We start from the raw sequence: 24740 nt of genomic DNA, 5'->3' as shown, positions 1-24740 counted from the left end.
TACAGCCTCCGGATAAACCAAAGTTTCCTGTAGCTCTTAAAAGTGAGTCTATTGTTTTTCTTGTGAATTAGAATTTCTAAGAATCTACCAGTGGTAATCAATCATTAACCACATTTAGTTTGCCAACACTCCTTTCACCAACATTTATATGGCATCTTTAATGGAGAAAAACATGCCACGGTGTGTTTTGGAGGAGAAATAGAACTGGACAGTTAGGCGACTTGGAGGGGGGAACAAGGCAAAGGGTTTTTATTTCCTGGGTGACTGAAAAAAATCTCCACTCATCCATGTGGGTTGGTTCAATTCAACTGCAGCAACAATATCCTCTGAAGTTTTTATATATCTAAAACCAAAGCACAATGGAATCCTCATCACCGCAATGTGGTTAAGATGTATCCACCACTTCCTTGTTTTTGTTTTCTTCAGTTTTCATTTGCAAGAAAAGTATCTCTCTTCTTGAACTAAACAAGGCATAGAAATCTATTTATAGCAACCGTAAATATGAGGTTACACCACTCTGAATTCTTTTATATGCACATCCTAATTTGTTAAAAATAATCTCACATTTAAAAAGGTTTAAATACAGCATTCTAAATTTCAACTCAACCAAATCAAATTCTAGCAGATTCAAGTTATAACTAATACGAACGTTCACAAAATAGAATGTAAGTATTAAGATGAATATTAGAATTAAGTCCTTAGAAAACTTAAAATTGCCATGTATAGTTTCTGAAAGCTTGGACAATGCCATTTTGCAGACTTCAATTAGGCCATCATTTTTATATCGTTCTTAAAAATCACCTGATTACCATTAGCTCTTTGATCACAATAATTGGAGGCATGTGACACTGATTGCCTCCAAAATTTGAAATAGAAACAGAAAACGCTAGAAATACTCAGCCGGTCAGGCAGCATTTGTGGAGAAGCTAACATTGCAGGCGTGGACCTGGCCTGCTTAGTATTTCCAGCACTTTGTTTTTGTTTCGGATTTTCAGCTTGCTTTTTTTTTTGCTTTTTATTTATACTCCAAAATTTTACTTTGCTCAAAAGTTTGTGGAAAAAAAAATCTTCCAGACAAAATGTTTTGAGGATTACTCCTGGAGCTGAGTGAATTTTTGCTGTAACAAAAACAGAACAAACCATTACAGCAAATAAAACACTCTTTCATGCAAAGTAAAGCTTCCTGCTCTCTCCAAAAGAAAATGTCAAACAGGGATAACAGGGGATTAAAATCAGAGTAGATAATTCCATTTAGAGTTAGCAACCAGAATAAGTGCAATGGGATACATGGCCTCTTCTGTGCTGTAATTTCTATGATTCTATGTGGAAAAAACAAGACAAAAGAATTAAAAACATTATTGTCTCACCTGATCTAACAAATCCACTACCCGAGCACACAGCAAAGCTCCTGGCAGATCAAAATAATTGTCATAGAAATGATATTTGCCTGGCAAAGAGGAGAAAAACGTTGAAACAATAACTCTTTAAAAGATGATATATTGTATTTCTATTACAAAAGACAATTGATACATTTAGAATTTCTATCATTAGATTAAGTATATTAACAACTATGGTCGAGTGTGCTATTTCTAATTAAGTTTTACAATTCAACGAATAATTTCAACGTTTAAGATTATTCCAGAATTGTATGTTACGAAGGTAAATGTATTTTCTTCCATTCAATAACAAAAATATTATTTAAAAAAAGCATTTCAACATCTGAGGAACTTGCACAGAAGTCAACACTCTTTAAAAAATGTAATTAAGTAACACACATTAATGCTTTTACCCATCTTTTGCTCCATACCTGAACGTGCAAATGTTCCATTGATAGTTTTGAAGTGTTTCCATTTTCTCTTCTTTCCATAGGTTTCCAATATCTCTTCTACTGTCAAAATTCTAGTGCCATGACTAGCCCTAATTGAAATATCAAATGTTGGTGATCCATTAATTTACACTTAGCTAAAAAACAGTTTACTACAAGTCCGGTGATCACTTGTTTCTAGAATATTTACTAAGCTAATGACTATACAAAAAAGCAATGCATATTGCATACTATTTATTTACTAGGTTATTAAATAAAACAAACCTTTCAAAATGTTCTATTTTACAGGATTGTGGTTGTGCCAGCAATGGTCTCAGGAACTAACTTACTAATATTTATAGTAATAAACAACTATTCCATCATTCACTGTAAGCCAAATTTATAATTTAGCAGGCTTGCTTTGTCTGGCTGAAGTTAACATAGTTCAGCCCTCACTTGACCTTATCTCACAAAAAATAATCATAGAATCATAGAATGGTTGCAGCACGGATGGAGGCCATTCGGCCCATCCCAGGCTAAGCTAATGAGCTTAGAAAACTGCAAATTTAGTACCAAAAGAACTCCCAAGTGAATAAATACAATTTGTCTGCATTCATATTATGACTTGCATGGTAAACTGAAGTAATACAAGATGGTCTCCTCTTGAGGATCTAATATTGCACTTTTTCAGATCTGAACCTGACTCTGGCTAAAGACATTTTTAAATGTCTCTCGCCAAAGTGCCAAGTGGGCAATTCCACTTGTCCCCCTCCTCCCAAGGTTTCCACCATCATAGATGACAGGGTCCAGCCAATTTGGTCCACTCCAAATGGCATCAAGAAGCATTAAAAAGAGGACACAACTAAGGCTCTGGGCCCTGACAACATTCTGGCTGGGTTGAGTAGCAACAACACTCAAGAAGCTCAGCAAAATCCAGGACAAAGCAGTCCACTTGACCGGCAGCTCTGCCACTGGACTGAATATCCATTCTCTCCATTGCCAGTGCATTGTGGCTGCAGTATGTGCACCTGCAGAATGCAACTCACCAAGCTTACTTCCATAGCAATCGCCCAGCCCAACAAGCCTGTACTACAAGAAAGACAAGAACTGCAATATCATGGGAACACCATCACCTCCAAGAGACACAACATCCTGACTTGCACATATACTGTTGTTACTTTGCCATCACTGGGTCAAAATCCTGGAATTCCCTAACACCATCTTGGGCATACCATCAGCACAAAAACTGCAGCGATTCAAGGTGGAAGCCCACCACCACCTTCTCAGGGAAAATAGGAATTGGTAATAACAATACAGCTTTGCCAGCACCTTCCATATCCCAAGTGCAATTAAATTTAAAAGTAGTTATATTCTCATTTTTGTGTTGCTGGGAAGCTAAAATCACATGGCAGTGGCACAAAAGTGAAAGTATGTCACCCTACATCTCCATGATACTCCTAGCTCTTATTTAATGTGGTACAAATGATAAAACTAAAATACTTACCTAAGAACTGTCCCATCTTCACCCAGTTTCAGTAAATTTCCATCTTCCAGGTCCAAAATCAAGCCTTTGAAACTGCCATTAGAACAAAACATGTTGAAGACTGACAATCAAAGTTGAAATTCAGAAGTTCAGTCATGAGATTTGTTGGTTTATATCTGCTTAGTTTCCCATTATTATGATTGCTCAACATTTTAAAGAGTTGCGTCAGGTACCCTCTCACAATCTCTTTTTGGCTAGCAAATGAACTCTATGAACTGCATTCTTATTAATTTTGAGACACTGAAGCTACATTTGTACAATTATAACATTACTGCAAAGTATTTCATTTTGCAGCAATGCTGAAGTTTGTTTAAATAAGAGTCAGGACCTGATCTGACTCCAGAATAAAGAGAGTCCCTGGAGATGGGAGTCTCACTGCATCACTTCAGAGACAGGTCAGGGCTTCACTCCAGATTTGGTTCACAATTTCTTAGTTTATTAAACCACATGGCTCCAACGCTACAGTTGTAGCAAAACAAGTTTACATTCACAGATTGTGTTTGTTGCCTGATTACTTTTCAGCTGAAATGTGTTATTGTTCTCTCCTTTTTTTTTACTTTGGTTTTTTTTCTCCAATACTTTATTTGTTTATCAAATCAATAAAGCAATAGCCTTTACTGTTTTTCTTTTTTGCAAGTTGGTGGTTTTGTAACACTTTTTAAATTGTTGTATCTTCCACTCCTCAAGAGGTTAGATGTTCCATCTGCTTCCTTTTTGCCTTTGGTTTATGTTTAGCTACAATAAATTCCATGGTGAAGTTTTAGTTTTCTTTGCAAACATCTGGGTTTGAAACCACAAATAAAAAAAGAGCTACGCTGTATCTTACAAGCTACCAAAAATCACCAACTTTCCCAATTCTTTTCAGTTATTTTCTTCTACAACTGCACAGAATTCAATCTCCATATAGTGCTAATAAAAAACCCACAAATGCTAGAAATAGAAAATAATAGGAAATGTTGGAAATGCACAACATGGTGGTCAACATTTGAAAGAAAAAGAGATTAGCATTTTGAGTGCGTTCCTTGAATTCTGATGAAGAGTCGCATCTGAACAACTACTGCATTTTCCATTTTTATTTCACAACTGGCGTTGCTCACACTAAGTTGGATAATCTGTTCTATTATAAATAATACATGTCATATTATTCGGCTGCTAAGGAGCTGTGTTTATGGGTACAATGTTCAGCCTGAGTTTAGCTGTTGTTTTTTAAGGGAACTTTGCAGACTGGAATGTGATCATCAGTTTCAGGCTGGAGTTCAGAAGCACAGAGCATTTTAAGATGGTTTTGCATCTGTAATGAAATGTGAAATCTGTAACATCAATAGTACCATTTTTACTAAATTACTACAGAATCGCCCATGTCATTGCTCATGGTAAGTTAGATGAATCGTTGCTTTAGAAGGACCCTGTTATACTAGTAATAAAGACTGTGGTATTCCACTGCTAAGACGTACCTGTGCCCCTTTAAAGCCACTAAGTATAATTGCTGTTAAGTAAACACAGGGTGAAGTCAGAGTTTAATTGGTTTTCAGGCTGCAAGTCACAACAGTGGCTTTTTTCCATATTGAAAAATAAATGTATGATTAGTAAGGTCACTCAGGTTACAAGCATTCTAACTCATGTCAAATGGCTACCTTTTATTAAATCTTTTCTTTTGAAGTATAACAGAAATTTGAGTGCAACACTTGTGTGCGCTACACTGACTGGCCCACTAGCAGAACTCCTGAAGCATTGCTCAGTGAATCGCAGAATGTGCTATTTATAAATGCAGGGATATCACATCATGTAGCATAGATTGCGTTAACAGGGCCACTGATTTACCATGACTGAATAAGTCAAATTCTATTTTTATTAGAAGATACTCCTGTACTTTTACCTACATTTTGGGGATTGGAGTCAGCTACTCTTCTCCATTTTTCCATGAAAATCATACTTTCCATCGGCAACATGTTGGGAAGGCCGCTAGTTATGTATTAAAAATGTTGAGTGGTCACAAGATTATAAAGATATTGCACCTGTAGGTAGCACTGTAAACATGACCAAATGATTACAATGGCCAGACTGAGCTTGTGTGATATTCCCTCACTGAGTACACAGGAATTCCAAGGATCAGCCAAAAATTGTAGTGCCAAGAACCCATGAATTCTCCCAGAAAGCAGGAGGAATTTATCACGGAGCTTTTGGATCGAGCCCCCCGCCCCACTCACTGAGCAAGATAGTGAGACCCCCTACCCCTGATGGGCTAGATTTCAGCCTTCAAGCCCCATCTCCGCCACTGCTATTCAGGAAATGTACTCCTATGTACATCATATGTAATGGAAAAATACAGAAGATGAAAAGCAGCAGACCTGAGATAGCGGATAGAAAGCCCAAGGCCGAGAAAACAGCACCCATCCACCCATCAATTAAGCAGAACAGCCACTTCTCCCCCACCCCTCCCCCCGCATCTCCCATCCACCACCCCCCCCCCCACCCCCGCCGCTAAGTAAGTTTACAGCCCTACCCAATCTGCCCTCTGCACTGAGCAAAATTTCTGCCCCCTCCCCAAATGATTTCAGCATCATCTCTCTCTCTCTTTCCGCACCCCCACCCCCACCCACGGATTAACAAGGTTTAGGCACCCTCCTCCACAATCTGGCCCCACCCCCGATGAACCAGTTTTCAACTCTAACCCCAACATCTCCCAACTGGCTACAGACTCTCTACCCCGCTATCCCCCACCCCAGCTTCTTCCAGTCTGGCCCTCAGCTGCTAACTTCTCTCTCAACTGTCAATGTGAAACTCTCTGATGGCCTCTCCCCACCACTCTTCAAATATTGGTCTCCCAGCTTTCTTCATACTTTAGTCATTAAGAAAAGCAGGAGACAGATATTGAGTACCTCAGTAAACAAACACGTATGAAAGTCACACATAGCTATTGCACACATTCAAACAAGGCAATGAAGTGGAGAATTAAAACAGTTGCAGAATGATACAAACACCACAATGAGAAATATGTGAGACAAAAATAGAAAAATAGAATGGAAGACAAAAGACAGAGAGTGGCACATGAAGAATTAAAGAGTGGCGGGAAAGTATAGAGACAGTAACAACAAGATAAATATAATTTGCTTTGTCTTTGAGCAATGCTCCAGTCGAGCAGCTCCTATCATACATAATATAAAAACAGAAAATGCTGGAAATACTCAGCATGTCAGGCAGCATCTGTGGAGACCGAAACGGAGTTAATGGGGTAGATTTTCCCGAACCTATCGGGAAGAAGGCGGGACTTCAACTTTCGGGTTTTTGACCCGCCTACATCGACGTCCGGCCAATCCGCGCGATTTTCCCTTGATTGACCTTGTTGAGCCCGCCCAGCGGGCTCAGCAGGCCAATTAAGGGCCACCCGGCAACAGGTGACGTCACAGGCTGAAATTTCATCTGTCAAGAGTTCTTGACAGATGAAATATCAGTGTTTCACAGCTGTTTGAAGCTGTGAAACACTGACAGGCTCAGTTCTGACATGAGTCATTCTGCACAGACTCAGTTAGAACTCTTACCGGCACTCAAAGCTGAAGGCTGTCACTTTTCACAGATCGCAGCCGTTCAGCTTTAAGTGCCGGGTGAGTGATGGGCTCCTGACGGCTACAGGAAGAAAGGCTGTAAAGGTAAGTACAGGTAAGTAAAAGTTCTTTACACACTTTAGACACACCAAACACACTTACCTTTGCACTCATGCACCCATCACTCACCTGTGCGCCGACATCGCGACCCTTCCAACTCCTTCAACCCGACGGCCCGCCTGCTCTAACCTGGCGTGGTTTGGAGCCATCGGGAAACCCACACGAAACCCCTCAAAATAGGGATTAGGCTAAAAACTGCCTGTTAACAGGCAGTTCATTGGCACTAATCCCTTCCCGCCTGGTTTCGGCGGGTCCCAGTGCGGGGCGGGTACCCGCCGCCCCTGAAACTTACGTGGGGCGGGGTTTTGGGCGGGATGGTGTCGGGACCCCCAAATTCAGGATTTTCCCCCCCACACGCCTGAAACCCCGCCTGACGGCTCCAGGAAAATCTAGCCCAATGTTTCAGATCAATGACCTTATCATACATTATGTTAGGTGGTAAAATGCTCCTGTCATCAATTACTATTTCCCGTGAGTCACCATGAGCAATTCCATAGGCAATCCACATATATGCAAATATAAAAGCCTTGTCTGCACATATCCATCAGTTTCCAGATAACCCAATTATTAACATTAGCAGATGTTGGACACCAACTGTCTTGTTCACACACCAGACATCATATTTTGTTAGATATAGAAAATGACAACATACATTAAATGTCCTACACATTTCCTGTGTCATACTTACTTTCTGTAGCACTTTAACCATTAGTTTCCTCATCGTACTTTGCTGATAATACTTTATTTTGTAATAAACACTGTATCCTCTGACATACTGTAAGCAACTTTACAGGAAATCTACTAGGCATTTAAAAAGAGAAAGCCAGTGATTGAACTGAAAGCTGAAATTTAGAAACAATTTGCTGACTTCCAATTGACCTGAACAATTTACAAGCAATTGTAATTGCTTGGGTTCCCACAGGGAGTATTTGATTACTCGCTCAGCTACTGCTAACTTCCTTCTCTTTCCTCTTACATCTGTCCTTTATCTTTTCCTTTGGCCCCAGTTTTAGGTGGGTGTTCAGTTCCAGATATACTCTTTTTCTAATTTCTGAGATGAAAGTACATTTCCTATTTTGGAGGGGTTTGATCCTTCCCTACCTACGTATAATTTATTATTTCAGCCCATTCCTTTCACTTCTAAGTTTTACCACCATTAGCTGCTTAACTTTATATCCCCATTACTTTATTGATGTTTCATACATAGCAATGTATATTACATGTTCCTAGTTCTCCAGGGGTTGACAATTTGTTATGCTTGACTCTATACTTAGCAAAAAACTTTATAAGTATATATTTGTTAAAAGCGCAGTAGCTAATCAATCTATTACACTCTGCCGTATATCCCACAAAATTAGTTAGTCCACATGGAATATACTCAAGCATTCAAGATAATGTTGCTAAAAGAAGCCAAGAACTTCCATTAATTGCACTTGTTAATTTATTCATCAGAGAAGCTGGCTATGGTTAAAAAAAAAAACACCCTTGACCCCTCTGTCCTTGCAAACTACTGCTCTATCTCCAACCTCTCTTTTCTCTCAAGTCCTTTAACGCATTGTCACCTCCCAAATCCATGCCCAGCTTTCCTGCAAATCCATGTTTGAATCCTTCCAATCAGGTTTCCACCTCTGCCACAGCACTAAAACAGCCCTTATATCAAAGTCACAAATGACATCCTATGTGACTGTGACCGTATTAAACTATCGCACCTCGTTCTTCTTGACCTGTCTGCAGTCTTTGACACGGTGACAACAACCCTCTGTCGCCAGCTGGGTGGAACTGCACTCGCCTGGTTCCATTCTTATCTATCTAATTGTAGTCAGAGAATCGCCTGCAATGGCTTCTCTTCCCACTCCCGCACCGTTACCTCTGGAATCCAAGCATCTATCCTTGGCCCCCTCCTATTTCTCATCTACATGCTGCCCCTCTACGACATCATCCAAAAACACAATGTTAGATACCACAAGTACACAGACGACACCCAGCTCTACCTCACCCCCACCTCTCTTGACCCCTCCACTGTCTCGAATTCGTCATAATGTTTGTCCAACATCCAGTACTGGATGAAACCATCCATCTGTCTGGAAACTGTCTGAGACTGAACCAGACCATTCACAACCTTGGTGTCGTATTTGACCCAGAGATGAACTTCCAACTATATATCCGCTCCATCACCAAGAATGCCTACTTCCACCTCCATAACATCGCCCGACTCCGCCTCTGCCTCACCTGCTGCTGAAACCCTCATCTATGCATTTGTTACCTCTAGCATTGACTTACAACCAACATTGCAAACAAAAAAAAAAGTTTGTTCAGTGTCCAAATACCATACACTAAATATATCAATATATTTTGAGCAATTCGTTAATTCTAATGAAAATTAGATGCAGGCATAAAGCAGGTTGAATCTACCTTTTTGCTAAAATTAGTAAATGTTGAAAAGTTTACACTAAGTTATCATCACTAAACCCATATAAAAAGCTTTAAGCTTCTAAATATATTTGGTTCACCATCGAGCCAAAGCTGGGCCCAGAATTTGCTAGGAAAATAACGTTGAGTTTAATGCGCACACTGTTATTAATGTGTTAATCTTCCTACAATTTGTGAGGAGAAAGAGATACCCTTGTAAGTTGCAAATCGCCACAAATTGTTGGACGATTTGCGCAGCTCCATTGTTAGCCTCGCAAAAGCGGCAGCTCGCTGTCAAGCTCCCTGTGAGTTTCAAAGAATTGCGGCATTGGCGGAGTAAATACGAATTAAATTCACCGCAGAAAGTTAGGGCTGGTACTTAACAGTGTAAGGACCCTTTTAATGACATAATTTGTTCCTGCAATGCCACTCAACCTCTCCGGCCCAGAAAGGAAACAATTGAAACCGTAGAATCTCATTCTTGCAGGTAGTAAATTGATCCTGGAAGTTTTTTAAATTTTTAATTTTTTCCCTTCAGTCTCTTTTTTCTTCTTTCGTAATCCAATCTTTCTTTCCTTCTCATTATTTCTCTTTCTGTACCGAATGTGACTCTAATTCACGCGATTTCCTTCTGCTTTGCTCTTCAGTTTCTTCCTTTCCTTAAGTTGGTTAAGGAGATAGAATGCTGGTCCCGTTGTTCACCAAGGTCCCAGGTGCCCTGTTGACCTCGCCGCAGCGTTATCAGCTCGCACTTCCAGCAATTTGCGGCGCAGAAGATTTTCGAGCTGAAGGGCGAGGGGAAAAAGTCTAACTGGGCCTTGGTATTGATTTGGATTCAGCCAAAGTTCTGGTTGTTCACTAAACTATAAAAAATAATTGCCCTTTTTTGCAACAAGAAATATCAAAGAGGAAAGGACTCACCAAAAATCCCAACTGTCAGGAGACACGGTCATCAGTTCCCGATCGTAGCCTTTCTGTTCAACTAAGAACTGAGCAAAGCTATCATATATCAGCTGAAAAATTCCAAAAAAATACAATTTCGGTTTACAATAAATGAGAGCAATATTGTGTCCTCTACAATGTAACAAAGTGCACAGTGCAAATGTGTTCTTCAACAGAGGAAGCACTAACTTGAATCTCCATGAAAATATGTTGCTTTCTATTTATGACAACTCTTTACAGACAAGCTTCATGCGGTTTCAATGCCTCAGATTACTGGCAATAAATATGAAGTGCACAGCAGCATAATCAGAATTAACAAATTTGCTTTGGGTTTTTTTGTGAAGTAGTCTGTAGTTCTCATTTATTTGAATGGAATTTTGAGAGTAACATAAGAACATAAGAAATAGGAGCAGGAGTAGGCCATTCGGCCCTTCGAGCCTGCACTGCCATTCAATAAGATCATGGCTGATAAGAACATAAGAAATAGGAGCAGGAGTAGGCCATACGGTCCCACGGGCCTGCTCCGCCATTCAATAGGATCATGGCTGATCTGAATCTAGACTCACGTCCACTTCCCTGCCCTCTCCCCGTAACCCCTAATTCCCTTATCTGCTAGGAAAATGTCTATCTCCATTTTAAATTTATTTAATGTTGCAGCTTCCACAGCTCTCTGGGGTAGCAAATTCCATAGATTTACTACCCTCTGAGTGAAGAAGTTTCTCCTCATCTCAGTTTTGAAAGGGCAGCCCCTTATTCTAAGATTATGCCCCCTAGTTCTAATCTCACCCATCAGTGGAAACATCCTCACCGCATCCACCCGATCAAGCCCCCTCACAATCTTATATGTTTCGATAAGATCGCCTCTCATTCTTCTGAACTCCAATGAGTAGAGTCCCAACCTACTCAACCTTTCCTCATACGTCAACCCCCTCATCTCTGGAATCAACCGAGTGAACCTTCTCTGAACCGCCTTGAGAGCAAGTATATCTTTTCTTAAATATGGAAACCAAAACTGCGCGCAGTATTCCAGGTGTGGCCTCACCAATACCCTGTATAACTGCAGTAAGACTTCCCTGTTTTTATATTCCATCCCCCTTGCAATAAAAGCCAAGATTCCATTGGCCTTCCTGATCACCTGCTGCACCTGCATACTAACTTTTTGTGTTTCATGCACCAGGACCCCCAGATCCCTTTGTACTGTAGCACTTTGCAGTTTCTCTCCATTTAGATAATAACTTGCTCTTTGCTTTTTTCTGCCAAAGTGCATAACCTCACACTTTCCAACATTATCTTGCATCTGCCAAATCTCTGCCCACTCACTTAGCCTGTCTATGTCCTTTTGCAGGTTTTTTATGTCCTCCTCACTCGCTGCTTTCCCTCCCATCTTTGTATCGTCGGCAAACTTGGATATGTTGCACTCGGTCCCTTCCTCCAAATCTTTAATATAGATTGTAAAGAGTTGGCACCCCAGCACACTGACCCCTGCGGAACACCACCAGTTACTGATTGCCAGCCCGAGAACGAACCATTTATCCCAACTCTTGTTTTCTGTTAGATAGCCAATCTTCCACCCATGCCAGTATATTACCCCCAATCCTGTGATTTTTTATCTTGATCAGTAATCTTTTGTGTGGAACCTTGTCAAATGCCTTTTGGAAGTCCAAATACACTACATCCACTGGTTCCCCTTTATCCACCCTGTATGTTACATCCTCAAAGAATTCGAGCAAGTTTGTCAAACATGACTTCCCCTTCGTAAAACCATGCTGACTCTGTCCTATTAAATTATGGTGTGGAGATGCCGGAGTTGGACTGGGGTGGATAAATGTAAGAAGTCACACAACACCAGGTTATAGTCCAACAGCTTTATTTGAAATAAAGCTGTTGGACTATAACCTGGTGTTGTGTGACTTTTTACTATTAAATTATGTTTATCCAAATGCTCTGTTACTGTATCCGTAATAATGGACTCCAACATTTTGCCAACCACAGATGTTAGGCTAACTGGTCTATAGTTTCCAGCTTTTTGTCTACTTCCCTTCTTAAATAAGGGTGTTACATTAGCAGTTTTCCAATCTGCCGGGACCTTTCCCGAGTCCAGGGAGTTCTGGAAAATGATCACCAATGCATCCACAATCCCTACCGCCACTTCTCTCAAGACCCTAGGATGTAGGCCATCAGGTCCGGGGGATTTATCCGCCTTAAGTCCCACTCGGAGTCCGCATCACGGAAGACCTCTCCTGGTCCCTCAATACCTCCTCTTTGGTGAAGAAGGCCCAGCAGCGCCTATATTTCCTAAGGAGGCTGAAGGGGTGTAACCTGTCACCCCTGATCCTCTCTAACTTTTACCGCTGCACAATAGAGAGCATCCTGACGAACTGTATCACAGTATGGTATGGCAGCTGTAGCTACTATGACCGGAAAGCCCTGCAGCGGGTAGTCAAAACTGCCCAACGCATTACCGGCACCCGGCTACCGACCATAGAGCACATATACCAGAAACACTGTTTACGGAGGTCACGGACCATCATCAAAGACCCTACCCACCCCAGCCACAGTCTGTTCGCCCTCCTGCCATCTGGGAGACGCTACAGATGCATTCGCACCCGAACGACCAGATTTAGGAACAGCTTCTTTCCCAGGGCTGTCATCCTACTGAACTCCACTAATAAACTCTAAAGCCTGCACATCTGCCAATGCACTTTATTATGTTTATGTTAATGTATTACAAGCCAAATGAATGTTGAATGTTTAAATGATTTAATCTAAATGTACACTCTCGGGAGCCGCAAGCCTACATTTCGTTGTACTGCACTTGTGCACTAACAATGACAATAAAGTTGATGATTATTGTGATTATTATTTTACTGAGTACCATCTCCTTAGTGATTTTAATCGTGTTTAGCTCCTCCCCCCCCATTGCCCCCTGTTTGTCCAGTGTTGGGATATTTTTAGTGTCCTCTACTGTAAAGACTGATACAAAATATTTGTTCAGCGTCTTTGCCATCTCCATGTTCCCCACCACTAGTTTCCCAGTCCCATCCTCTAAGGGACCAACGTTCACTTTAGCCACCCTTTTTCTTTTTATATAGCTGTAGAAACTCTAGCTATCTGTTTTTATATTTTTTGCTAGTTTACTTTCATAATCTATCTTCCCTTTCTTAATTAATCTTTTAGTTATTGTTTGCTGGCTTTTAAATGCTTCCCAATCTTCTATCCTCCCACTAGATTTGGCTAATTTATATGCCCTTGTTTTCAGTCGAATACTATCCTTTATTACTTTACTAAGCCACGGATGGCTGTCTTTTCTTTTACTCCCCTTTTACCTCAGTGGAATATATTTATCTTGAAAGATGTGAAATATCTCCTTGAATGTAGACCACTGCTCTTGTACCGTCTTACACTTTTCTACCTCATCTCCACTTTCCTGAACTATCCCCATATCCCTTGATTCCCTTAATATTCAAAAATCTATCGAGCTCTGTCTTGAATATACCCAACGACTGAGCCTCCACAGCCCTCTGGGGTAGAGAATTCCAAAGATTCACCACCCTCTGAGTGAAGACATTTCTCCTCATCTCAGTCCTAAATGGCCAGCCCCTTATTTTGAGACTTGTGACCCCTGGTTCTAGACTCCTCAGCCAGGGGAAACATCCTCCCTGCATCTACCCTGTCAAGTCCTGTAAGAATTTTGTATGTTTCAATGAGATCATCTCTCAATCTTCTAAACTCGGGAATATAGGCTTAGTCTACTCAATCTCTCCTCATAGGACAATCCCCCCATCCCAGGAACCAGTCTGGTGAACCTTCATTGCACTCCCTCTATAGCAAGTATATCCTTCCTTAGGTAAGGAGACCAAAACTGTACACAATACTCCAGGTCTGGCCTCACCAGGACCCTATATAATTGCAGTAAGACGTCTTTACTCTTGTACTCAAATCCTCTTGTAATAAAGGCCAACATACCATTTGCTTTCCTAATTGCTTGCTGTACCTGCATGTTAACTTTCAGTGATTTGTGTACAAGGACACCCAGGTCCCTCTGAACACTAACATTTCCCAATCACTCACCATTTAAAAATTACTCTGCTTTTTTATTTTTACTACCAAACTGGATAACTTCACATTTCTCCACATTACATTCCGTTTGCCATGTTCTTGCCCACTCACTTAGCCTGTCTATATCCCCTTGAAGCCTCCTTGCATCCTCCTCACAACTTACATTCCCACCCAGCTTTGTATCGTCTGCAAATCTGGATATATTACATTTGGTCCCCTCATCCAAATCATTGATGTAGATTGTGAATAGCTAAGGACCAAGCACTGATCCTTGCGGTACCCTACTAGTTACAGCCAGCCAACCCATTTAGCCTATCTATATCCCCTTGAAGTCTCCTTGCATCCTCCTCACAACTTACATTCCCACCCAGCTTTGTATCATCAGCAAACTTGGATATATTACATTTGATCCCCTCATCTAGATTGTGAATAACTGAGGCCCAAGCACTGATCCTTGTGGTACTCCACTAGTTACAGCCTGCCAACCCGAAAATGACCCATTTATTCCTACTCTCTGTTTTCCGTCCGTTAACCAATCCTCAATCCATACAAGTATATTACCCCCAATCCCACGAGCCCTAATTTTGTTTAATAATCTCGTGTGGCACCTTATCGAATGCCTTCTGAAAATCCAAAGGCACCACATCCACTGGTTCCCCCTTATCTATTCTGCTAGTTACAACCTCAAACAACTCCAACAGATTTCCCTTTCATTAATCAGTGTTGACTCTGCCCAATCCTATTATTATTTTCTAAGTGTCGTTACCACATCCTTAATAATAGATTCTAGCATTTTCCCTACTAATGTCAGGCTATCTGGTCTGTAGTTCCCGGTTTCCTCTCTCCCTCCTTAAATAATGGGGTTACACTTGCTACCTTCCAATCCGCGGGAACCGTTCTAGAATCTATGGAATTTTGGAAAATGAAAACCAATGCATCCACTATCTCTATAGCCAACTCCTTCAAAACCCTGGGATGTAGGCCATCAGGGCCAGGGATTTATCGGCTTTCAGTCCCATTAATTTCTCCAGTACTACTTTTTTACTAATACTAATATCTTTCAGTTCCTCATTCTCGCTAGGCCCTTGGTTGTCCACTATTTCCGAGAAGTTTTTTGCTTCTTCTTCCATGAAGACAGACACAAAGGACTGGATTTTACCAGCCCTGAGGAGGCGGTTTTGGAGGCGGGACTGCCGGGAGAATGGCAGAAACTGGGAGTGGGCACCAACCCCGCTCCCACCCGCCTCCGTGCCATCTTCCCGGGAGGCGGGTCCCCGAGTCGCGCAGGGAACCGTCTCCTCAAGGCGGGAAGGGGATTAGAGCCAATTAACTGTCTGTTAACAGGTAGTTAACAGGCAGTTTTGAGGCTTTTCCCCATCTTACGCCTACAATTGCGGGCTTCCCAACGGCTGCGAACCTCGCCAGGGTCAGCGGGGATGAGAGGAGTCGAAATGTCAGCTGTAGAGGTGAGTGATGGGTGCAAGTGTGGACAGGTAAGTATGAGAGGCGAGTGTAAAGTGTTGGAAAAAGTTTCCTTATCTTTGCTTCTTTATGCAGGCTTCAACCGTTGAGGATCCGGAGGTGCCTCGTCTCAATGGCAGAGAGAACAGAATGGCTGCTGCAAGGGCTCACCTCAGAACAGAGATTGGCAGTGTCTGACAGCTTCTCAAAGCTGTCAAACGCTGACAATCCATCGGTCAAAAAATTTGACAGATGAAGCATCACACGTTGACGTCATCTGTCACCGGCTTTCCCTTAATTGGCCGGTATGAGGCCAATCAAGGGAAAATAGCGTGGGTTTGTCAGACATCGCTGAGGGCGGGACTAGAACCTGGAAGGCAGTAGTCCCGCCCCCCAACTCATCTCAGCTGGCAAAATCCAGCCCAAAGTATTTGTTTAATTTCTCAGCCATTTCCTTATTCCCCATTATAATTTCTCCTGTCTCAGCCTGTAAGGAACCCACATTTACTTTCGCTAATCTTTTCCTTTTTACATACCTATAGAAGCTTTTACAGTCTGTTTTTATGTCTCTTGCTAGTTTACTCTCATATTTATTTTCGCTTTATCAGTTTCTTGGTCCTCCTTTGCTGAATTCTAAAATCCTCCCAATCCTCCGGCTTACTACTCTTTTTGGTAGCATTATAAACCTCTTCCTTTGATCTAATACGATCTTTAACCTCTCTTGTCAGCCACAGTTGGATCACTTTTCCTGTGGGGTTTTTTGTGCCTTAAAGGAATGTATATTTGTTGTAAATTATGTATTAATTCTTTAAATGCTCGTCCACTGTCATACCTTTTAATGTCGTTTCCCAATCTACCTTAGCCAACTCGCCCCTCATACCTAAGTAGCTTGCTTTGTTCAGATTTAAGACCCTAGTTTCGGATTTAACTAAGTCAGTTTCAAACTCAACGTAAAATTCTATCATAGTGGCCCAGAAATTCAGGTCCCAACGTGTAAGTACGTGCTGGGTACTCACGCGTAGGCCCAACGAAAGTGCCGGTTTTGTGCATGCACGGCGCATGCGCTGAAAACCAGCACTTCCGCTCCCCTGAAAGAAGGGGTTGACAGGTGCAACGCGTGTGCCGGACAGGCAGCGCGTGCGCATCGAACTTACTTTGTTTTGCAGGTTTCTCCGGGAGGGTAAGTCTCCAGCAGTTACACTTTTAAAAAGCAGGCACAAGGCCTGCTTTTAACAAGGTAAGTGGTGAATTAATTAAAATTAAAACATTTTTTCCACAGGTTTATTATTTTTAAATACTTTAAAAGGTAAGTTTATTTTTAGCCCCGTTAGAAAATGTAATTAATTTTTTCAAAAATTTAAATTATTGTTTAAGATAGTTATTTCATGTAATTTATAGTTATTTTAAAAAGTTGATTTTTTTAAAAATTTATTTGAAGTTTTAGTGATGTTTTGGGGCTTATAGTATTTATAGGTTTGACAGCTCTTCCTGTCAAACTTATGAATGAAGCATTCCCTGCTACCATTGGCTCTCCATGGCCCACGTGATCCCAAGGGACGCTTCGAACTAACTGCGCCCCTGTGATACGCAAGTACTGCGCGCCGGCAGTTGGAGGAGGCCCAGGATCGGAATCCCACGTGGGCCCACAGCTCAACGGCCGGCGCGCTAGGTAAGTGCAGGTCGGAGGCTTGCACCCGTGGGAAGCCTCCAACCCGAATTTCTGGGCCAATATGGTCACTCTTCCCTAAAGGCCCCTTTACTACAAGGTTATTAATTAACCCTTTCTCATTGCACAATACTAGATCTAAAATAGCCTGTTCCCTAGTTGGTTCCTCAACATACTGATCCAGAAACTGCAATACCGTCTCATTCGGTGATTCATGTGTCCAGAAATATACTCCAGCTTAGTAACATTTGGCAAATATTCTGACAAAAATATTTGTTCTTTTATTGTATGAACCTGTAGATCTGTTGGGAATATTTATCCAAGTTACAGTAGCATATCCTTGGTAAGCAGCCTTCTTGAACCGCTGCAGTCCGTGTGGTGAAGATACTCCCACAGTGCTGTTAGGTAGGGAGTTCCAGGATTTTGATCCAGTGACTGTGAAGGATCGGCAATGTACTTCTAAGTCAGGATGGTGTGCGACTTGGAGGGGAACCTGGAGGTGGTGGTGTTTCTATGCGCTTGCTGCCCCTGTCCTTCTAGGTGGAAGAGGTCTCGAGTTTAGGAGGTGCTGCCGAAGAAGCCTTGGTGAGTTGCTGCAGTTCATCTTATAGATGGTACACACTGCAGCCACGGTACGCCGGTGGTGGAGGGAGTGAATGTTTAAGGTAGTGGATGGGGTGCCAATCAAGTGAGCTGCTTTGTCCTGGTTGGTGTGAGCTTCTTGAGTGTTGTTGGAGCTGCACTCATCCAGGCAAGTGGAGAGTATTCCATTATGGTAAATAGCGAGGAGAGTAGCCTCAGTCTGCAGGACGATATAGATGGGTTGGTCAGATGGGCGGAACAGTGGCAAATGGAATTTAACCCGGAAAAGTGCGAGGTAATGCACTTTGGGGGGACTAACAAGGCAAGGGAATACACAATGAATGGTAAGACCCTAGGCAAGACAGAGGGTCAGAGGGATCTGGGTGTGCAAGTACACAGATCCCTGAAGGCGGCGGCAGGTGGATAAGGTGGTAAAAAAGGCATATGGGATACTTGCCTTCATTAGTCGAGGCATAGAATATAAGAGCAAGGAGGTTATGATGGAGCTGTATAAAACACTGGTTAGGCCACAGCTGGAATACTGTGTGCAGTTCTGGTCGCCACACTACAGGAAGGATGTGAACGCTTTGGAGAGGGTGCAGAGGAGATTCACCAGGATGTTACCAGGGCTGGAGCGCTTCAGCTATGAAGAGAGACTGGGCAGATTGGGTTTGTTTTCCTTGGAGCAGAGGAGGCTGAGGGGGGACATGATTGAGGTGTCCAAAATTATGAGGGGCATAGATAGGATGGATGCTGAGGAGCTTTTTCCCTTAGTAGAAGGGTCAATAACTAGGGGGCATAGATTCAAGGTAAAGGGCGGGAGGTTTAGAGGGGATTTGAGAAAGAACTTTTTCACCCAGAGGGTGGTTGGAGTCTGGAACTCACTGCCTGAAAGGGTTGTGGAGGCACGAACCCTCACAACATTTAAGAAGCATTTGGATGAGCACTTGAAATGCCATAGCATACAAGGCTACGGACCAAATGCTGGGATATGGGATTAGACAGGGCTTGATGGCCGGCGCGGTCATGATGGGCCGAAGGGCCTCTATCCGTGCTGTATAACTCTATGACATTCCTTACCTGTGCCTTGTAGATGGTGGAAAGGCTTTGGGGAGTCAGGTGGTGAGACATTCACCGCAGGATACCTAGCCTCTGACCTGCTCTTGTTGCCACCGTATTTGTGTGGCTGGTCCAGTTAAGTTTCTGGTCAATGGTGACCCCCATGATGTTGATGGTGGGGGATTCGGCGATGGTAATGTCGTTGAATGTCAAGGGGCGGTGGTTAGACTCTCGCTTGTTGGAGCTTGTGTGGCGCGAATGCCTAGAAGATGAACTGCAGCAACTCACCAAGGCTTCTTTGGCAGCACCTCCCAAAACCGCGACCTCTTCCACCTAGAAGGACAAGGGCAGCAGGTGCATGGGAACACCACCACCTCCAAGTTCCCCTCCAAGTCACATATCATCCTGACTTAGAAGTATATCGCCGATCCTTCATCGTCGCTGGGTCAAAATCCTGGAACTCCCTACCTAACAGCACTGTGGGAGTACCTACACCACACGGACTGCAGCGGTTCAGGAAGGCGGCTCACCACCACCTTCTCAAGGGCAATAGGGATGGGCAATAAATGTTGGCCTTGCCAGCGACGCCCACATCCCATAAACGAATAAAGAAAAGTATCCTTAAATTTCCAAACAGATTTTCTAAAGTCACCATACTTGATTTCTTTTCCCCAAAGAAAAAAATATTTAATTCTGAAATCTACCCCTTTTCACTACAGTAATTGTAAGATCACGATCTCAACATTTATGGAATCATGGGTTAGAAATTATATCTTATGTGGCGAAGCATGATGAAGCTCAAATGCACTTTGCCACAGCACTGCCAAGATCACTCTGTTCTACAACAAGCTATAGATCTCCAATCACCCATATCAACAGGTCTTTGAAATGTAAGCAAAAATCATTATATGCAAATAGGAGTCAGAGTAAGTTGGCTCACAGTTCTTTCATTCCTGGAACCTGCATTTATTCAAATCCAGCCCAGACTACTTGAATGAAACTCTTCCCTCTGCCTGCTGCAAGGGTCTGAAATGAGCCTTTGGCAGTACAAGGGTCCTCAGTGCTAAACTAGCACTGAATGGCAATCTCACTCAAAGAACTTAAGGAAGGATAGTATGGAAAATTAAAAATTCAAACTGCTGCAGTAGTGGGTTGTCTTCTGAGGTTTAACTATCAGGGCATTCCTACAATAGAGCAGAGAGTGTCATACTCTGCACGAGGGAACAATCAACTCTCACACTCTGCTGAAACTGATAGCCAAGTTCCGCACTCATGAGGACGGCCTCAACCGGGATCTTGGATTCATATCACACTACATGTAACCCCACCTGATGTAGAGTCATCCAGACTCGAGTCGTCGTTGGCTTGTTCTCTCTACACAGATGCAGCCGGACCTGCTGTGATTTCCAGCAATATATTGTTCGTTTGTTTTTTGTTTTTCATACAGACCCCAGCATCTGCAACATTTGACCCCTGATGACCCCACCTCATTGTTCTTTGATGTAATGTTTTCCTGACTGACCTGTTTGGACACCATCCACACCTTTGATTGCTGTGATTATCTCTCTGCCGAGGTGGGATAAAGGGCAGTTAGAAAGATTACCTGTAATCATCTGGCAGTGTTCTCTGACTATATATGCTGTGCCTATATGCATCTCTTCACTTCACCTGACGAAGGAGCAGCGCTCCGAAAGCTTGTGATTTCAAAAAAAGCTGCTGGACTATAACCTGGTGTTGTGTGACTTCTCACATTTGTCCACCCCAGTCCAACACCGGCATCTCCACATCAGGAAGGTTAGGGCAGCAAACGATTATAGCACCATAGTATGAACCGCCTAAGCTGCTACCACAGTGACGTTAGTACTCAACACATGCATGAGTCAACTGCAATTTTTTTTCCAATACCACTACCTTTTAAAGAGTCTAGACAATACAAATTTTCACATTAAAACTTCTATATGAAGATCTTACCACTTAAATAACAGTCATTGAATGACTGACATGCATTTAGGTTTATGAACCACACATGGTATTGAATGTTTTTGCACAAAATTTCAGGATTGCAGTGCCCCTTTAAGCTGCTTTTGCCAACATACAAGATATTTAGGAAACCGTAAACAGAAATTTGGCCGAAAAAAATTAAGTTACAGGAAACTTTTTTTTATCCGGCACCGACGGGACTGACGTGGTGCCGGTTCATCAAAAATTCCGGATAACCGAAAGCTATAGTAAAAGATACGGAGAGCTGACAGCTCCATATAAAGCAACAAACCTTGTTGCAAGTGCAGAACAATGGCCACAAGTTCCAAGCGTCTCTGTAGTTTAGCAACAGCTGCAGCCACACCCTTGCACAGCAACAGATCGAGGAAGGCAAGTACAATATGAAGTAAAACTTACCTGAACCTACTCCTGCATTTTGCCGGTTAACCGAGATTTCCGGTTATTTAGGTGCCGGTAAATCGAAAGTTTCCTGTAAATTTTAATGCTCGTGATCTATAAATCATACAGCTACTGCGTAACCCTGAAGGAGACAATTCTAACTTGGAACAATTGCTCTACTTCCAACACAAAAGTTGCTTCTTGCAAGAAATAAGCATTCAACTTCAAAGCAACAATAAACGACTGATTACTCTTCTGGTAGATTGCGATGAGAACTTGTTGCGTTCAGTCCTACCTCAAAATCCTCTCCAAGGTAGATGCTCAGTAATGTAATAGGAGTCTAAAAATTAGTACCCTTTAATGATACATTGCACATTTCCTACAAAAGGACTTCAGATATGCAAGAGTATAACACCATAATAATGATCTTAAAATATGGTTGCACGTCACTTATATTTTGCATGTAGCTTGTGGGGCACGGCTCTAAATAATATGTTCGCATGCACCAGTCCATAAATACTGCAAGTGTTTGGAAGGGGTTCATATTCTCTCCCATAAAGTCTGCTTGCTGTGTTGCCTGGAAACAAGCTCCACTGCTGCTGCATTATGAAAACAGGAATTCAACAGCACACATTAGAGAAGGGGAGATTCTGGTTATTTTCTTTGAAAATAGATAGCACTTTAGAAAAGTCAAGTTTGTTTGCTGCCCCCTCCCCCCCCGCACCCCCCACTAAAACAATAACCCATAAGTGATATAAATGATGTAGTACCTTTCTGGCTACAAACTGTGTGCAGACATCTATGATGTCTGCTTCAGGTATGAACCCTACCGTTCCAACACTCCAGCAATCACTGACTGTATAATGTCAATCATACTGTATTCCTGATTGATTATTCCAAATGCAATAAATAGAAAAGAGGTGATCATATTTTACAATGAAGCAAAAATTCAGGTTATCTATCTTTGGTAATATGTTCACTATTTAATGCTGGCAGTTTCCCTGCAGGTGCCACTTCCTAGTCTATAACACCATTCTCCCCTATGTACTAACTAATGATCTGAGCCTAGAATTATCTGGACAACCAGGACAAGCAATTTTTTGAGGCACAACATACCACGCTAATTCCCACAAAATTCTACAAAAAACATGGGTCGAGCAATTTGCTGACGACTATTGCAATTTTGCATAAAATGTCTCAGAGGTCATTGAAAATGCAAGTTTCTGAACAGATTTCAACAATTCAATTGCTGCAACAAGCCATTTGGACTACTTATAACCTTTAATCACATTCTTGCTCAGCAAGCACCATCCCCCCATCAATTCCCAGCCTTCACATAAAAATGGAGGCAATCAAGGAACAGTCAAAAATCCCATATCCTAACAAACCAATGGACCCAATTATAACTGAATGAAATACCAGAATTTAATCCCCAAAATTCCATGAAATAAAAACAGAACCCGACATATTTAAGCACCGTAGAATAATGGCCCTGCTAATCAGATATCCATCTAGTTCTTCTTAAATTGACACCATAATAACTAATTTTGCAAGAGATCTGTTGCATATATAAAAGTAATCAAGAAAAAATGTTTCAAACAACAATTTGTATTTATATAGTGCCTTTAACGTAGTAAAACATTTTAAGGCACTTCACAGGAGCATTTTCAAACAAAATTTGAGACCGAGCCACATAAGGAGATATTGGCCCAACATTTGCGATCGGAGGCTGCCTCCGACCTGTAAAATATCTACACATTTACCTGGTGGCCCGGGAAGTACGGACACTCGTGCTCCTGGGCCTCTCCGGGTCCGCGCAGGCAGAGGTCCATGAATCCCGGGAGGGGCATGCGCTTCGCAAGCGCCCCTGGGGTCATGTGGGCCGGCCCAACCAATAAAAGAAGGGAATCCCCATTCATAGTTATGGACGTTCCGTACGTATGGACACCTCGAAAGTATGAATGGGGATCACTTAAAAAATACACAAAAAACTTAATTTTTGGGAAAAAAGTTGTATGTTTTAACGGGGCTAAAAATAAACTTATCTTATTGGAGAGGGTTTTTAATGTATAAATGAGTGATAAAATTTTATTTTTCTATTTTTTTAAAACTCTTACGCTTTTACAAGGCGCAAGAATTTCACGGGCATTCAGCGGCCGGATGTTGGGCATACAGCGCAACTCTCCACCCACAGAGTCCCATCTCCCGGGGATGAGGAAGATCTGTCAAGAGGACAAAATCTCAGCTTGAGTTCCAATCTAAGCCTTGTGCACATGGCACTATTCGAAGCAGTCTTAACCCACATTTATCCCTCATCCTCAGAACAGATCGTTGGTCTCATTTGCCGTTTGTGTGACCTTGCGGTGTGCAACTTGCTTGCTGTGATCAAGTGCACTGCAAAAATAATTCAATCGCTGCAAATGAAGCGTGGGGCTCCCAGAGAATGTGAAATGAATTGAAGAAATGCATGTCCCTCACTCCCTCCCTCATCTTTACATCCAATTCGGTCAAAAGTTTGCCTGAAATGAGCAGGTGGAGGCAAAGCAAGCAACACAGAAATGTATTTTTAGCGTTTTATCGAGAGTGTGCACAGCGAAGGGAGAGAGGTGGAATACGGCTTTGTTTGTTAACACCGATCCAGGGATCGGAAATGACAAGAACGGCGATGGCAGTGAGCAGCTGGGCCGAGTGGCCAGACTCTGTGCTGTGAATGTAGTGCTGACAAGGTTGGTTTCATTGCTGGAATCCCAACACTGTTTGAGGGGGGGAGGATGTTTATAATCTCACACTCACCTACAGTCAGTGAGGGGGGAGGATGTTTATAATCTCACACTCACCTATAGTCAGTGAGGGAGGAGGTTTATAATCTCACACTCACCTATAGTCAGTGAGGGAGGAGGTTTATAATCTCACACTCACCTAGTCAGTGAGGGAGGATGTTTATAATCTCACACTCACCTAGTCAGTGAGGGAGGAGGTTTATAATCTCACACTCACCTAGTCAGTGAGGGAGGATGTTAATAATCTCACACTCACCTACAGTCAGTGAGGGGGAGGATGTTGATAATCTCACACTCACCTACAGTCAGTGATGGGGGGGGATGTTTATAATCTCACACTCACCTACAGTCAGTGATGGGGGGGGATGTTTATAATCTCACAACTCACCTACAG

General features: G+C 42.2%; 1 protein-coding gene across 2 annotated transcripts in view; it reads right to left on the bottom strand.

Annotated features, from left to right (window-relative positions):
• Positions 1 to 227: 227 nt before the first annotated feature.
• Positions 228 to 24740, bottom strand: part of LOC147112754 (5'-nucleotidase domain-containing protein 1-like) — a 32733-nt gene continuing 8220 nt past the window's right edge. The window contains exons 2-6 of one of the 2 annotated variants that reach the window (XM_085997360.1): positions 10340 to 10431; positions 3309 to 3380; positions 1808 to 1917; positions 1368 to 1447; positions 275 to 461 (exon numbers count right to left, since the gene is read on the bottom strand). In XM_085997360.1, the coding sequence (XP_085853486.1) occupies positions 423 to 461; positions 1368 to 1447; positions 1808 to 1917; positions 3309 to 3380; positions 10340 to 10431 (393 nt within the window). In that variant the 3' untranslated portion in view covers positions 275 to 422. Of the gene's footprint in view, positions 462 to 1367; positions 1448 to 1807; positions 1918 to 3308; positions 3381 to 10339; positions 10432 to 24740 lie in introns of both variants that reach the window. The other variant, XM_085997361.1, reaches the window with a different exon arrangement.

The sequence above is a fragment of the Somniosus microcephalus genome, chromosome 9, assembly GCF_052327205.1.
Source record: "Somniosus microcephalus isolate GS21.2 chromosome 9, FLI_Smic_1.0, whole genome shotgun sequence".
Taxonomy (NCBI): Eukaryota; Metazoa; Chordata; class Chondrichthyes; order Squaliformes; family Somniosidae; genus Somniosus; species Somniosus microcephalus.
The sequence above is the reverse complement of the archived record's forward strand: the minus strand, read 5'-3'. Positions and strand labels throughout refer to the sequence as shown.